Below are 16,805 nucleotides of genomic sequence, written 5' to 3' on the forward strand. Positions count from 1 at the left end.
TGCATTGCCGCTTGTGAGAATCATCAGTGTCGTCGTCGGGTCTTAATAAGTTCGATCAGGCAGCGTGTACAATAGTATCCTTATCAGCCTTGCGATTGGTTCGGAATGAACTCATCGACCTTTTCTTTTCTTCTTTCTCCTTGAATGCTAGATAAATATAACTTAGGCAGCTTAATGATTAGAGGAGTGGCGGTTTTGGGAATACGTAAAGATTTGCCTACATGGTTTCCTTTTCTTCACATAGTTGTTGATAGATAAAAAGCAACTTTTCACCCATCTCTTAGGACAAGATGTATGCATCGTCGTGATTATCATTGATCGAAGTACCGTCTACCTCTGAGTGACATATTCTATTCTCTACTATCTTCTGATATGCACTCCTCCATCTCAGTAAACATACCTGAAATTAGGATTCTCTCTATCCGTCAAATCATCAAAAGCGTGCACCATGTCTCTATCATTAGCCTCTCTAACTCCTGCCTCTGCCAACTCATCTCTCTTTCTGTTTTCCCTCATCAAGTGCCATCTGAGAAAGATTAATACTAGGAGCAGTAACGTGTAACAGCCAAGATGGGTAGCGAATGCGATAAAATAGCGTGGCGCATCATTCTTCAGGAAAACTTGAGGACCAACTGCATTTCCTGCCGCCCAACTTATAAAGTTTGCAGCTACGACGATGGTTTTCTTAGTTTGACCAGCGACGTTACGGGACATGAGAGTCAAGGAAAGGGTGGCAGTGGACCAGAAAGAGAGCGTTAAGTAGTAGGAGATTAAAAGGCCGACTTTGGTACTGAAGTTGGTATTGCGGACTGTCATGAGGACGATAGTGCCGATGAATGAGCTAAATATTGGGATTAGAATTGTGGCGGTCATATTGAATAGGTTCACTTACGGCAAAAGGTAGAAAGTCATGATTAGAATATTTTGGTTATACTTCTTCACCAAGAAGTGACTGGATAGTAACACGATGATGATGTAAAAGCCCAAAACCATAGCCAAGAGCTGCGTTTGCAGAACGGTAAAATTAAACCCTGTGATGATGATATTTGCGAATGCGCCCAGTCCACTCGTTGGTAATGTCGTGCATATAGCTATTAAACAATAACAGTACATTTGCGGATCGGTAAATGCGTCTTTGACGTGCTCGATACGGAATTTGCGGTTTTGCATGCCCGTTTGATTGGAGCGGACCCGTTCAACCATGAGTTTTTTGTCGGCTTCGCTGAAACATTTGGCGCGCATGGGGGAGTCGGGCATCCAGAATAAGATGAAGAGGCCCCAGAGAAAGGAGAGACAGGCGTAGGCGACGAAGATCGCTTGCCATGATTTGAGAGGGCCGGATTTGAGAAGGGTGAAGCAGTAGGCAAGGAGTCCGCCTACAATTTGTTGAGCACCCTATATTCATCATCGTTAGATACATTCGAACGTATTGGGATTAGAGACGAGCATACATTCATCATGTACCAGTATATTACAACTCCTGCTTGTTCTTCTCTTTTGTACCACATACTAGACAAAACTACAAAGATGGGCTGGCAAGCAGCTTCGAAGATTCCGAGAAGAGTACGAGCCACAACCAGACCTTCGAAATTATGGCAGAGAGCATGCATTGAGAGTATTATACTCCAAACACAAACATTGATACCCAGATATTTGGCGATTGGTACACGCTGTATAACCCAGTTGGTAGGGTATTCTACTACTAGAATACCTATGTATATACATGTTGTGAGCCATGGATACTGTTCCCATATTAGCCATTGCTCAAACCTGAGGGGAAAATGGATGGATAAATACCTGTGAGTCGGATACATTAGCATCTTTTCTGATGCCCATGATTGATGTGAATGCCAATGTTCCTTTATCAAGCGCTTGTATAAAGTACGTCAGGATCATGATAATCAATACTCGTCTATCGATGAGCTTCTTGAGTCGTTTATTCTCATCATCGCTTATATGGATAAGCACATCGCTGGTATATTTAGCAACTTCAGAATCGACACGCCCATAATCCATATGATCTGGCTTGTCAGGTCCTGCATAGAGCATATCTTCGACGTGGGATATGTCGTGATCTGATTTTGGATTTGGATGAGACATTCCCTGTGCCTTTGACTTTTGGGCCGAATCTTCGATGGAGCCAGCCATGTTCATCTTGGATACCGAATTGCGGGCTCAGTGGTGAAAGGGATAAGTGAAGTGAGAGAGAATAGAACTCGCAATATCCCACTTTCTGCAGAGGTCATGAAGCTGATATAAATACTGAACATCCCACGCAAGCTCGCCCGCTTTGGCCGCATACATGCATGCATCTTCATCCATCGAACAGGCCGGAGCGAATTTATCCATCCCATGGGGAAGCAGAAAGTTGTTTATGGGGAAGTGGGGTACCTGGTCTTCAACTTGGCATCAAATCCTCGGGGTATCTCGAGGGTATCTCGCTTTCAGGTAACCGAGACGTGGGGTACATAAGCTGCTTTGACAATCGGTTATACACGAGCACCAAACAGAACACCGAATACAGGAAGATCTCCATTCGCCAAAGAAACAGATAAGCAAGTATGTAGATGTGGAGGTGAGTGAAGGATGCCAAGAATGTATTGACAAGGGTAGCAGCTCAACTTGTTAATACACGAGCACTTCTACGAGACCGAACCTGCTGCGCGGTGAACAAAAAAATGATCAGCTTCTCAGAAGAATCGTGCAGTATCCTTGCTGTCTCTTGAGCCTTGTCACGGGTCAATGTACTTCAATCTTGATATCCACAGAAGTGAAAAGTTTTGTCTCGTATTGCATCTGGGTATCATATCTTTGTGAAATTCTAAATATGCCAACAAAATCCAAATCATTTTCTTTCTGAAAATATGCATAAAATTAGATCAAGCAATGTTCAAGATAGTTGCTATTAGCTGATATCTAGTAAACTCTTCAAGAATCATAGCCCCAATATAACGGTTGAAAGAAGGCAGTTCGGTAAAGTCGTTGCTTTCATTGTATTACCAGCCCTTTTTCATAGCTAGCTGGAATTTGTATGCCTAGAAAAATTAGCAAGAGATTCGAGTCCAAAAATTGGACAATACGTACCCAAGTCGTGAAATCATCTTTCTGCCCCTCCCAGTCTTTGATCAACAACTCAACTGTAGCAAAACCAGTGAACCAAGTCTCATCCATGAGCTTGTCAATTGCAGAACTATCTAATTCATAGAATGCACTTGCTAGATCATCCGTGAGGTTTGTGATCTTCTTCATTCTTACAAGTACCTCATCTAAGCACTCCACAATACCTGGATCCTCGGAGGATTTATCCTTCAGTTGTGTAGGCAATTCAGGATGTGGCAGGTAGGGAAGTGTCTTGAACCTTCTCTTCTCGACCGCTTGATACATCAGAATTATAAGTCTCAATCTTTTGGTCGACGACTCGAGCTTTTCGCGAATCTTTTCCGGGTCGTCCTTGGTTATATGTGGTTGGGATCCAAAGAGATCATCCACAATATCTTGAGGGTCTTTTCTTTCGTCATCTTCATCACCACTGTTCTCATCCTCATCCTCGTCATCTGATTCTTCCTCCGCCCATGCTTGCAATTCCTCGAGCGCATCTTTCACCAAATCTCGATATTCTACAGCTTTCTTCATAGCCAATCCTGCTACACCCAAAGTCTTCAAACCCATGACAGAATCACAGGCATCCCATACAACACCTGTCGAAGCCAAACTACCCTTCCCACTTGATTTTCCCGTTCCATTCTTCTTGTCGTCACTCAGAATGTTGCCATCTAATGGAATTGCTTTGATCAGAGTCGATAACTCCGTCAAGACCTTATTTACTCTCCATTGCAGCTCTTCACTCATAGCCTTAGTGTATTTCGCAGCATGGCAAATTTCGACGGCAGATGCCAGGCCTGGCAAAGGTCCCGACACAAGTTCTCGCAATACCTTACTGATTGCGGAAGGCGTAAAAGGTTTATTAATAATCAAAAGAGACAACTTCGTCGAGTGTGCTTTAATTAAGCTCGCAGAATCATGGGCAAGATCGATAGCATTGACATCAGCGTGCTTGGGTTGCTCTTTCTTTTCAGACGATGACCCCTCCTCCTTCACATCTTCTGGAGCTTTTGCCGAAGCTTGTAGTTGTAAAATCAAGTTTTTAATGTTTTCGACAGTAGATTTTAGAAGAGCCAAGTCATCGCCGGCTTTCTTTTCGGTGTCGGCCATGGTATTGTTGTTGTGGTGCAAATCCAACAGTTATGACGCTGAGAAATCTGAAGCCTGAAAACTATTTTCTTGGTGGGGGTTTCGGCGCGAATCCCATAGGTAGTGTGACGCGATATTTACCCCTGTAATGCGTCGATAAGCTTCAAGCAACCACCAAAATTCCCTTTAGCATCCCGATAATAATGCGCTGACACCTTTTTCGGTCCAAACTTGGACGAAATAAAAAAAATGTCTACACAGGAAAAAGCAGCAGCCGCTGCTCAAGCACCATCCAGAACTCTGGTCATTGACAATGGAGCTTACACTATCAAAGCTGGATTCTCATCTCCAGAATCCACGGATTCACCGCGAATTATACCCAATTGCATGGCCCGCGACCGCGAAAAGAAGGTCTATATTGGATCACAACTCGACAATTGTAAGGATTTTGGAGATATCGTCTTTCGTAGGCCTGTCGAAAAAGGATACCTGGTGAATTGGGAGGCAGAGAAGGAAATATGGGAGCACGAATTCTTTGACAAAAAAGCGCCATTACATTGCGATCCAAGAGAGACGGGTCTCATATTGACAGAGGCACCCAATGCGCTGCCAGTCCTGCAAACAAATTGTGATCAAATGGTTTTCGAGGAATTTGGCTTTGCTAGCTACTATCGGTGCCCTGGTATGTGGTGATATGTATAAGATATGTTTTAATTGCGTATATTAATGAATATCTAGGTCCAATTCTCAATTCGTATAACGACATTCAAGGAATCTTTAAAGGGCCAGCTCGAGATCCATCACAGCCTCTTCTTCCCGCCGAAATAATACTTCTCATCGATGCAGGATATTCTCATACGACTATTACACCTGTGCTGCGAGGGCGCCCTCTACAATCAGCGATCAGGAGGTTAGAAGTTGGAGGCAAGCTCATGACAAACTATTTGACACGCTTAATATCTCTACGCCAGTATGATATGCGCAACGACACTTATTTGGTCAATGAAATCAAGGAAGCATGTTGTTATGTATCAAGGGACTTCAATGGAGATATGGAGAAAACATGGAAAGGAACTAGAGGAGACCGAAGAGAAATATTTGAGACGGGTGGTGGAATAGCGAAAGATTATGTTCTACCGGATTATCATAATCGGTCTCAGGGTTTCGTGCGAGATCATGATCCACTACAAGCAGGAAAATTAGAACAGCTGACCAAGGGGAAGCTGGCAGAAGCTGCGGAAGATATTTTGACCTTGAGAAACGAAAGATTCACGGTCCCAGAATTGCTCTTTAATCCATCGGACATTGGTATGCGACAATCGGGCATTGCTCAACTAGTCATGGAAAGTCTTTCTGCTTTACCAATGGGTCTATGGCCAGCGCTTCTTGCAAATATCATTGTCGTAGGAGGCAGCTCAAAGATAGAAGGATTCATTTTGAGACTGCAGCTTGAGATTAAGGCTCTTGCTCCAGCGGAGTGTTACGTTCGTTGTGCGAGACCAGAACACCCTATTATCAGCACTTGGAATGGCGGAGCAGAATTGGCGAGACATCCTGATGTCTTGAAGAAGCTGTCAGTAACGAAGCAAGAGTATGACGAACACGGAAGTGCCTGGGTCGCAAAAAAGTTTGGAGGCAAATAAGGAGCGTATTTAAGGTACAACACCCGTCTCCAAACGTACGAACTCGAGCCTTTTTGTCCAACCAACCTTGATGGGCAGTCTCACCTCCTTTCGGAAAATATTGTGGTAACTACGTATACATGAATTGCACCAAGGCGAACAGAACGACAGTGAAAGTACTTTACACAGTTGTTGCTATACTTAGTAAACCTCAAATCGCTAGACAGTTTCCTCAAAACAATAACCAAAACGCCAGATTGTATCGCGTATCCCATCCACTAACGCCACTTCCACACAACAACGAAAAGACATCTACTGCGAGTCAATACCATGGTGAGTGAGATTCCTAAGGGATTGATCACTCACAATCAAACTACTCTGGAACTCGCATTACATTTTCCCCCTGCAAGCTGCTAGGCAGGCCGCAGATCCAATTATACTACCGGTGCCTACTTCTGGTATAGGTGGAAGATTGAACCCTGCCGCTGGACTACCAAAAGCCGCAGCTATTATATCCGGTGGCAATTGTGCAAGTCCATTAAGAATGTTCTGTGTGCCTGCATCCTCTGAATTCAGCGCCGATACAAGAGTAGCCTTAGTGCAACCTTGATTCTATTCAGCATTGATTGTCTCAGTTCATAGGGACAAACAGTACCTAAATTTTGCATACTGTGAATACTTCCTCTCGGAAAGATTGTCATCTGCCATGGCCTCAGTGTTTGGTTGACAACCTTCGCTCCGTTTTCCTCAATCATCCACGTCTGCGTCACACCCTCGACTGCCACTACAAAGTTCGTGCCTCGTGGGTGGTAATGAGGAGGTAACATTCCACATGGTCCCAAGTTAATCAAGGCCATCGTCATACCGTAACTAGTCGAAGCAGGGAATGTAGCAGCATCAGCGTTGACGACGGCACCTGGCGTATAGGTGTAGTGGGGCTGCGTAGTAAAATCAAAAAACCAGGTCAGGTTGTTGTTTAACAAAAAATTCATTTTGTCGAGCTGGGTAGAGGCAACTTTGATCTCGCCATCAAGGATAGAATTTATCGTTACATCGATGCACTGAATAGAGGTCGCGAGTATGCCTAGCGAAGCAATTGCAAGTTTTGGAAACATGATATTGATTGGAAGTTTAAGCAACTGATTTCAAGTGATTAAATTATTTCCGAGTGTTCGACGGCAGACTGCAGGATCAAGAGCGGATGCGGTGCGATAGAAGATGCTGCAGTGAAACTAATCAGGAATATTCCAAGATCTTTATACCTGACCCGGCCATTCGGTCATTGCTCAATGAATGAAACAAGAGACACAGGTTAGAGCGCCACTCCTTGAGCCATTTGATTGTTATCATAACTTCATTTCCGCTGGCTTCTTTTTGTGGCGTGTGATGATGGGAATAGAAGATCAATGGTCTATCAATGTGCCACTGAACGTGGTGGCATGGTACGATTATAATTAATGATAGGACGAGCGTTACGTTCTTGAGACAGATCCTCATCTTCTCTGGGATCTTTTGTGACTTCAGCTTGTGGCAGATGCGGAGAATGTATAAATGAACAAATAGATACCCATGAGCCTGCTCACCATTCTATCATGACGCCTTGTACACTTCACTCGAGTGCAACTTTCTTTCTTCTTCTAATACATTTTGCCTGATGGTTGGAACTTCGCAATGTTTCTTCGAAGCTCGGAGTAGATCACCTTGAGCTCATGTTCTTTCCTTCCAGATATGTCAGTACCTATTACTATGAATAAATGCATGCAAGTTCTTTGTAGCATGGAACATGGTTTATAGCTTTAGGTGTATTGTGCTTCATGTTTTCAAATTCAATAGTTTGGCACTTCTTTACAGCATTGTAACTGCAAAGCATACCCATTGGACTGTAATCACAAAGTAAACATCGATTTGTGACGAGCATGTTCAAGGGGCCGTTTGTAGCAGAATTTTCAGTATGACAATCTAGAATTCTATCTCAACTGGGTACTCTATCCTCTTACCGATTCCTCCCGCGGAGTAAACTTCTCATATACATCTTCCAACTATATACCTGTTCACATATTGGCTTATATCCATTCATTTACCACCTACAACATACTACCGCATGCCCCATACCGCATACCGCATACCGCATACCGCATACCACATACCACATACCACATACCACATACCACATACCACATACCACATACCACATACCATATACCACATACCATATACCATATCCCACACACTCCCCATCCCACCCCACTCCCACCATCTCAATCCCAATTTACATACATGGAGGTATACCAAAAATCCCAAGACACAGCACACAGTAGAATCGAGATACCTACCTAGATACTTACCCATACACACTACATGAGCAATCTTCCCTTCCCTTCCCTTCCCTTCCCCACCACGAAATACCAAGATAGGATATCGAGAGTGGAGGCACTGTACATTTTATACGAAGTATACATAGTACAGCTCCTTCCCTGGAGAAATAAGAAGATAAACAGATACATGAAAAATATTATAATAAGATGTTGTAGATGCTGTAGATAATGCTCGAGTATCTAGGTAGATGCAGTGTTATAGAATAATAGGTGGGTACTTATACACACAAGAGAGATGATCCATCTCTCGGATAAATCTCAAGACGAGTGAGTGAGTGCGTATCACGTAAAAACATCAAGTGCAATTATTAGGTATTCAGAAGTCATGTACGAAGTCACGATCATTTCCCAATGAGCGTGTACTAATAAGATATGCTAGATTGAAAATGTGATTAACCATCTACAATCTATCCATCTACAATCTATACACCCCATACACACCAGACAAAAATTACACATATCAACACCACCACCTACTCCAGCTCCCCATTGAAAATCTACAAATTGGCTTTTACCCACAATCCCAATTTCTCCAAGCCTGGATGTCCATCATACAGATCCCTTTCAACCGCTCTGGCATTAACATGTTTGGGACCCAACTCACTGACCTTCTCCACGCCTAGAAGTCTCATGCAAGTTTCCATTTCGGCTTTCAGGACTAGTAGATGTATGTGTTAGCAAATTTCCCAATTGAATTTCAATAACTTTTTGAGAAATGAAGTTGGAAAGTAGACACTGCTTGAAGAAACAAATCAGAAATATACATACTCTCAAACGTTCTCTCCACGCCCTCTGGACCACCAGCCCCAAGACCAAATAATGCAGCTCTGCCGACCCCCACAGCTTTAGCTCCAAGACATAAAGCCTTCACTACGTCTGTACCCCTCTTAATGCCACCATCAACCCAAACTTCTATCCTGCTGAGAACCTCTGGGCAGTATTTTTGGATCTCAAGGAGTGTGTGAATAGCAGGTGGTGCCGTATCTAACGCTCTTCCTCCATGATTTGAAAGAAGAATACCTTTGACTTGTGGTGCGTATTGGGATGCTAGATATGCATCTTCATGGGTCTGGATACCCTTCAAGACAATTGGCATTTTAGTATGTTTAGCCAACCACTGCAGGGTAGATTTCCAAGTCAAATCTGCGGCTGTTCCCATAAACAGTTGTTTACCCACCCCTCCTTTGCCAGCCGGCGGACTGTTATCTTCCACATTTTCCTTGGCTTTTACTCCCGAAGAAACAGGTAGGCTAGCTCCTACATCCTTTTGTCTCTCATCATGTTCTCTCTTTCCCGGCACTGGCGCATCTAGAGTCAAAACGATAAACTTATACTTATCACTCATAGCATTAATTCTTTGCAGCATAGCTTCACTCTTCTTCCTATCATTTTGCACATACAACTGCCAACCGAAAATCTGCCCTGGTAGTGAGCCCTCTACAATTTGTTCAGGGGTCATGCTCGCATTATTCGACACAATTTGCACAGCACCAAAGTTCGAAATTCCCTTAGCAATGCCCTGTTCACCAGCCGGATGGGCTAATCTTGCCATTGCTGCTGGCGATACGAAGATCGGCAATCCAACCTTCTGTCCCAGTATCGTGGTGGAAGAATCACATTTTGTGCAATCGACAAAGACTCGTGGTCGCAGGAGAATCTGTCGATATACCGCATTATTGAAGCTCTTCGACCAAAGATCATCTGCCGCTGAATAGTAATATGACCAGCATTTATTTGAAATCTTCTTCGTGGCCAATTGTTCAATCTCATCGAGATTAAGAAGGGTCTTGACATCCGCATCTACATCAATTGCATCTTCATCGGTATCTTTTGAACCCGCAGCTTCAGCAGGAGAACTCTTTGTTTTCTCTTCAATCGGTTGTTTTAGTTCCGAAACATCAATCTTGCCGAGGATCTTGGAGGCGTCGAGATTCTCTTCGAGGGTTCCGGGCGGATGAATCATTTCGAATTCCTCGGTAGCGTCAACGTTACCGGCGAGACTGAGAACGATTTTGGATCCACCGGGGTGATTGGGGAGAAACTCCGTGACATCGTAGACGGTGGAATTGATGCATACCCAGCAGGATTCTGGTGTATTGTGGGATGAGACTATGTGTTGCATGTGTTAGTTTAACGGAATGCATTCTCGAAACGGGTGAAATGAGACGGGATAAATCGAAGCAGAGATAATTGACTAAGGAAACATCGAATAGGGATCAAAGACAGTAGAGATGAGTGGAAGAAATGAATATACCTTCTGAACCCTTAAATGTCTTCGTCATGTTGACACAACCTCGAAGTCTTTTCTACAACAGTCGAACAATAACAAATAGATGCAATCCTTCTATCCTCAAATATCCCGTATACCTATGGAAAAATAAACAAATTACAAAATATAATAACAATCAATGAAATATAGGTCGGTATGCACAATCCAATCACTGGGACACCAGACACAATTAATATAATCCAAGATGAATTAACAGAATCAAGCTTCACTTGCAGAAGCATTCCCCAGCGATTTCGGCCCTCTTTAAACCGGAAGATGCAGTCCCCATAAATCTGGGGTTTAACGGAAAAAAGGTAAAAAGTGACGATGTGGACTCCACTTTTTTCCTCCATCGTTACGGAGTACATGATGGAGAGCGAATCATGGAATGCGATTGGTAATCCCGTTCATGTACGAGATGAGTTAACAAGATATCAACTTGGGGAGACGCGAAGGTTTGTCTGTTTCTAGGTATACATGGTACCTTGGTGAATGGTGATGTGATATTAACAAGAGTATACAAGGGAGAAATTATACCCTACCTCCCTCGCCTGGGTACGTACCCAAGTATATCTTGAAGAACTCAGAAACGGTAAAAACTAAGGTGTGAAGAATAGAAACATCCTCCTCCCTCCACTTATGTTTGATCATGTGTTACAATTATCACTTAGTATATAATATACTACACCAATACATTATTTATATCTAAACGATGGAAATGATCTTTCCGGTCTCCCAAGTAGCGGTGAATGAAGTTGGTTCATGGGTGAGAAAGAAGCATAAGAGAGCATGGAATAAAAGCTATCAAACTATTTCACAAATCATTTCATTCTAGAAAAGGAAAACGTCGACATCTATGGTTATAGTAAAAGGGTATCACAGTCTTCCTTCGCTTCGCTAACTACCTAGCAATCCTAATTTATCTATCATACAAGTAATGGTATCATTCTCCATCGTTGACCTCGCGCAGCGTCTTCACCACCCCAAAATCCCAATCCATCACATTCCAATCCATTGTACTTCTATAACCGTCAAATGTGGATCGTGAAATCTTGTGTAGGCAAGTTTCGACCATACCGTTTAAACTCCTTCAATGCTCCATTCACACTGTATAATTTCAATAGCACAAAAAAATCCATTCGCTAAAAGACATCGCGCGTTTCAAAATGGCGTGGCAAAGAAAGAAAAAACGCCTACAAACCATGCTGTGTATGATTGAAGTCAAACGATAAAACACCAAAACACATTTACAAGAGCTTCGGTAACCCAAGAGCTTTGATTTGATAAGAGGATTTATGGTCTCCATGGCTTCTTGGGATTACCTTTGCTATCAGTTGTAGATGTGCTGCTGCCTCTGTTTGGTGCGGGACTATCCCTGCCAGCCATTTCCGAGTTTCTGCCTCGTGGGGTGGGAAGAAGGCTTATCCTTCTGCTGGTAGCTAACGAGCTAGCAGGTCTTCGAACTACCGGGCTGCTAGCTCTGGCTTCATATGAATATGAAGGTTGCATCGAGGAGCGACGGTTATTGCCTGTCAGATTTGACATGGAGGACTTGCTAGCCAGAACACGGGGACGGGAAGGTGAATTAACTGATAGGGTATGTTGAGAGTATGGCCCAGGGGTAGAGAGGTCACGTCGTACTGTTCGTGAAGCCGGTCTATTGCCCGAAGGAGTCGTAGGTTCTCGTATGACTGGAGAGGCTGTATTTCCGCGACCCAGTGGGCTTCGCAATGGTATCTTGGAATCAGATGTATTGGACCTAGTAGACCGATTTGATTGGGTGGAACTTGGTGTTGTGACACTAAGAGGTTTGAAACCATGGCCAATAAGTATATCACTGGTATTAGTGCTGGTATTCCATCGAGGTCGATTGTCACTGGGTGTATTGGAAGGTCGGGGGAGTCGACCAGTTGGGGTTGCAGAGCTTTGTCGGGGAGGGATAGGGGATGGGGAAGCTCGACTCAAAGATCGAGGAGGTTGTCCGACACTTAAATTTCTTCTTGCTCCAGCCACACTACTTCTGCCACTGGAACGTATCTTTCCGTTCCTTGCGGGTGTTGTTGGGTCAAGTTTACTACTTAAATTTGACATAATCACTGAGGATGCTGGCGAACTTCCTGGTGTGTCATTGTTCAAGCTTCCAATGGTTGAGCGATCATTCGAAACCATACTCGAAATTGAATCTCTGAGCTGCTGGTTTCTGCGATCTGACTGGAGTTCTTCAAGTGTTGTGTCCAATTCATTCATCTGATCTTTCAACGAATCCCACCTCTGTTGCATATCTGAGTGTAATCTCAAGATTTCACCATTGACTGTGAGGCGATCCTTTACTCCTTTCTCGATGATTGATAGAACTCTTTCGATGGCTGGACCGTAGTGCATCTTCTTCGCTTCGTAACTCTCGATCTTCTTGCCCATTGTAGCAGGGTTGTTTAAATGGACCCCAGTATCAAGAGACTCCTTCAGCTTGGCACAGCTTCTTTCGACAGATTCATACATTTTCTGTGCTTGTCGACCCGCACCGCGGAAGACGAGAACCCAACGATCTTCACCAAGTTCCCTTCGTAATGATTCAGCATCTTTCTCGAGAGAGTTCCAACTTTTCTCCAAACCACCTCGTCGACTTTCTAGCTCGTCGCAGGCCGTAGGAAATATCGCTTCGGCTCTAGCATGAAACGTAGATAATCTCATAGGTAAGAAGTCCAAAGAAGCTCTCAGGGGCTGCATTCTTGCAAACAATGCTAGGAGGCTTGAATCGTCTTGCGCCATTATCGGTGTAACTGGCGAGTTAGGGCTCAGAGGAAAGGCTGCTGAAGATGTCATACCAAATCTATTATTGGCCTGTAACCTCGACTTAGATGAGGGCGTTTCTTCTACAATTGTCTCGAGCTCCTTGATATCAACTCCGTCGTTGTCGGCTTCTGCCAAGGACTTGTGTCGCTTCTCCTCCATTTCAAAAACGAGTCGCGCCAGAATATCCACTTCATTGCCTATATCTCCCAAAACCGTATTCCATAATTCCTCCCATTCCATGGCAATCTCAACCGAGTTTTTCACAGCCTTGAGATTTCTCCTTATCTTTTCCCATTCCTCAAGGATGCTCTCTACCTGTAGTACGACCTTTTGAAGTTCATCTGCAGGAACCGTAGCAATATCCGGGCGTTCTTGTAAAGACTCGATGGCTGACACGTAAACATTAATTAATTTTTCAAAGCGTGTAATCGCATTATCCACTTCCTCCAACCCTTCTCGACCGCCAGCTGCTGCCCATTCTACATCATCCTCTCCATCTAGGCCAGAGACAACATCTGATGCTTTTGATATCCAACTTCTAATTTGTTCTGCGGCTCCCATTAATGCCTTCGAGGCAGATTTTGAGCTGGGAATTGCGGAAATTTTCGTTGACAACGAGGCTGCATCTGGTAGTTGCAAAGACGTCAATTGAGCAAGTTGACTTGCAAAAGACGCTCGCGACAACGTGTAAATTGAGCCCGCCCGTTGATGACCAAAGGGATTGAAGTAGGATGAAACGTCATTTGAAGACTCGCTGGGTGTTGTCGCAGTTGGCGGAGTATCTTTAGCTATGGGAGGTGGAGGTGTCTCGTCTTCGTGAATAGGAGGTGGAGGTGTTTCGTCTTTGTGGATAGGAGGTGGAGGTATTTCAATCTCTTCTACAGGAGGTATCGTTCGTTCGATGTGCGCCTGCTTTATATCTGCCATTGTTTTTGTGCCATTTCCATTTGTATGTTCTGGTAACCGATACTTCTGCGAATCCATTCCTATAAGGTCAACATTTGTTGTCATGTCCTGATGACCAAAGTTATCAAGCGAAGGCGTGGACTGCGTGGCACTGTCAAGTACTCGCGTGTCACTAATGTTAATCTCTCGAAGGTTGGTCTCTTTAAAGCTACCTCCAGTTACTTGAGGAGTCAAGAGACCAATGCTGCCACTCCAGGCTCGACCTCGTCGGTGAATATGCGAACTCGTAGAATTAGCGCGGTGGAGGTGATCAAGTTGGCGAATTTGATCTTCAGGAATGCGGCCAATTCGGTCAACTGGTGACGTTGTCGTTGCCGAATTTGGATCGGGATCTTTTCCAAAACCTAACGCTGCAAGTCGAGCAGCAAGACCGGGCGATGGTTTTCGCACAGTTCGTGGTTTTCGTTCGTGATCTTTATCTGGCGTTGAAGGTGTAGAATCGTCGGATTGCACGCCGGGACTCGAAATATATTCCGACCGGGGTCGCAAAAATGTATCGGATCGCGAAAGCGCGTCTTTAAGCACTGTCATTTGAGTGAATTTGGCAATCTATCTTTGGGAATTCATGGATTTTCAAAGGCGCAAAAGCGACTATAGAATATCTCATCTCATTACGTTGAAGGAGATGGAGGTAATGTCCAGGTGGCCGTTTGATAAAGATAGTTCAGAATAACAAAGTTGGGTTTGGGGTTGAGTTTCTGGTACTGTCAAAGCAAGAGACCGTTAAGTTTAAAGGGGATCCACGGCCTAGCCTCGAAGCTTTTTTATTAAATGCGAAATGAATGAGGTCTTATCAATTTTGGTTTGGTAACAAGGTCCCGGTGTGGTACGGTAACATATTTTATTGGAGAGAGACGTCTAAAAGAGGAGAAGAGGAGAAGAGGAGAAAGGGAAAAGGAGAAGGAGAAGGAGGTGAAGAAGAGGGAGAGGAAGAAGAAGAAGGAAGAGACAATTTCAATAATGAATGATGATATGATAATTTCACGAACAATAACTTGTAACAATCTTCAATTGAATGCCATTGAATGGATTGAAATCATTGAATCAATCCAAAGAGATTGTGAATTCGAGAGGAGTTACATTACAGTATTTAGGTGTTTGAGGTTTAGGAACTGATTGCTGGTAAGAATGTTTCGCGACATTCCTCTCATTTCAACTGGATACGTATTCAGGACCAATACCTCCAATTACAAGCATAGTAGTTATTAATGAGTACTTAATAAAGTCGATGAAGTCGTTGTACAAAGCGAAAGCGATTGGGGAGAACATCAAGATTGATTTATATTGATTGGATGAGAAACTTCTAGGTCATCCATCTTTCTTTCCTTACCCACCTACCTAGGTACTTTTGAAATACTCAATTATTGATGTAGGACTGATGAGTGGATTCTGTGCCTACTAGGTACCTACCTAGATACTTATACAGTAAGTACTTGATGAATACCAGTTGATATCTGTCGATTCATCTATTCATCTATTCATCGTCCACCCAGTGACCCAACCGATTTAACATGTGGGATCCACGAATAGCCTCATTCCATTCCTGTAACTGGGATAGCCTTGCTCTCTTTTATATGAAACGTGAGAACCAGATAGAATGAGGCATCATATGATGACTAAATTAAGAGAGTTAATGACATAGTTAACGGAATACAAAGTTGCTAGCTTCAACCTTTTGTATCAACGAGCGTTTTCGAATTACGGAGGGGGGGCAGGGAAGGTTCCAATCGACTCAATAGTATGAACCTTCAGTAGGTACCGGTAGTCATTTGCTCTCGAATCACATGATCGTGAAACACAATACAATTACGCAGTAATCTTCTTCAACTCTCTTCGACGCCCATCGGTCCTGATCATTATCAACATGATGAGTAGCGAGGATGGCGAGGATGAATCGGGTCCTTTTTGCTGCATTCGGGATATCTCTGCATTGCATCAGTATGCATTTAAGGAATACCTAGGTGGTAGGTAGTCAATCAGACATCAGACATCAGAGACATCAGACATCAGACATCAGACATCAGACATCAGACATCAGACATCAGACATCAGACATCAGACAATCACTTTGCAGACCACCAGTGGACTTGTATATCCCAGCAGTCGGAACATCTTCGGTTTCTTGACTTCTTTGCCTTGCAGCGCAGCTTCTATTCTTGTACGATGCACAGCTTCCAAGGCGGTGGAATCACTTTCACTCGAAGTTCGAGATTCAAATGCCAATAACAAGTACCTGCAGAACGAACATGCGAAACTGTATACCCATTATGTTTCTTTCGGTCATCAAATACCAAATGTCCTGGACATCTCAAAAAATGGTTGATTGGAGATAGGTATTGTATAAAATTCAAGGCAAATCATGACATTTGACAGGTAACAATTGTTGGTACAGTACTACACATCTGATCTGTTGTATCTAGAGTTGGTTAGAAAAGATACCTAGGTGGCTCGGTGGACAGGTAGAGGAGACCTACTCCGTACCGTACACGAGGTTATCCCCCATGCTCCTTCCTACCCCAGCTTTCTCGTTCCCCACGTCTTCCCACCTTCCTATAGTTCAGCATATTACTTACTCTATTACTTTATTAC

General features: G+C 43.6%; 6 protein-coding genes across 6 annotated transcripts; 1 reads left to right on the forward strand and 5 right to left on the reverse strand.

The window, feature by feature from the left end:
* Window positions 1-387: 387 nt before the first annotated feature.
* On the reverse strand, window positions 388-2,154 carry EAF02_000120 (uncharacterized protein; the record flags this gene model as incomplete). Its single annotated transcript, XM_038896168.1, has 4 exons — window positions 388-841; window positions 893-1,395; window positions 1,452-1,742; window positions 1,798-2,154. 4 exons carry the CDS (start codon window positions 2,152-2,154, stop codon window positions 388-390), a joined length of 1,605 nt encoding a protein of 534 aa, XP_038763027.1.
* An 842-nt stretch (window positions 2,155-2,996) lies between these two features.
* EAF02_000121 (uncharacterized protein) lies at window positions 2,997-4,212 on the reverse strand (the record flags this gene model as incomplete). Its single annotated transcript, XM_038896169.1, has 2 exons — window positions 2,997-3,035; window positions 3,085-4,212. 2 exons carry the CDS (start codon window positions 4,210-4,212, stop codon window positions 2,997-2,999), a joined length of 1,167 nt encoding a protein of 388 aa, XP_038763028.1.
* Window positions 4,213-4,440: 228 nt separating this feature from the next.
* Window positions 4,441-5,984, forward strand: EAF02_000122 (uncharacterized protein; the record flags this gene model as incomplete). Its single annotated transcript, XM_038896170.1, has 2 exons — window positions 4,441-4,873; window positions 4,930-5,984. 2 exons carry the CDS (start codon window positions 4,441-4,443, stop codon window positions 5,832-5,834), a joined length of 1,338 nt encoding a protein of 445 aa, XP_038763029.1. The 3' UTR covers window positions 5,835-5,984.
* Window positions 5,985-6,203: 219 nt separating this feature from the next.
* On the reverse strand, window positions 6,204-6,928 carry EAF02_000123 (uncharacterized protein; the record flags this gene model as incomplete). The annotated part of the gene is made up of 2 exons (XM_038896171.1): window positions 6,204-6,418; window positions 6,469-6,928. The coding sequence occupies 2 exons, from the start codon at window positions 6,926-6,928 to the stop codon at window positions 6,204-6,206; spliced, it is 675 nt and encodes a 224-aa protein (XP_038763030.1).
* A 1,508-nt stretch (window positions 6,929-8,436) lies between these two features.
* EAF02_000124 (uncharacterized protein) lies at window positions 8,437-10,705 on the reverse strand. The gene is made up of 3 exons (XM_038896172.1): window positions 10,443-10,705; window positions 8,957-10,297; window positions 8,437-8,846 (listed from the first exon to the last, which is right to left on the reverse strand). Exons 1-3 carry the CDS (start codon window positions 10,468-10,470, stop codon window positions 8,686-8,688), a joined length of 1,530 nt encoding a protein of 509 aa, XP_038763031.1. The 5' UTR covers window positions 10,471-10,705; the 3' UTR covers window positions 8,437-8,685.
* A 1,045-nt stretch (window positions 10,706-11,750) lies between these two features.
* On the reverse strand, window positions 11,751-14,747 carry EAF02_000125 (uncharacterized protein; the record flags this gene model as incomplete). The annotated part of the gene is made up of 1 exon (XM_038896173.1): window positions 11,751-14,747. The coding sequence occupies one exon, from the start codon at window positions 14,745-14,747 to the stop codon at window positions 11,751-11,753; it is 2,997 nt and encodes a 998-aa protein (XP_038763032.1).
* Window positions 14,748-16,805: the final 2,058 nt, after the last annotated feature.

Source organism: Botrytis sinoallii, assembly GCF_014898435.1.
Source record: "Botrytis sinoallii strain Bc 23 chromosome Unknown BSIN_001, whole genome shotgun sequence".
Taxonomy (NCBI): Eukaryota; Fungi; Ascomycota; class Leotiomycetes; order Helotiales; family Sclerotiniaceae; genus Botrytis; species Botrytis sinoallii.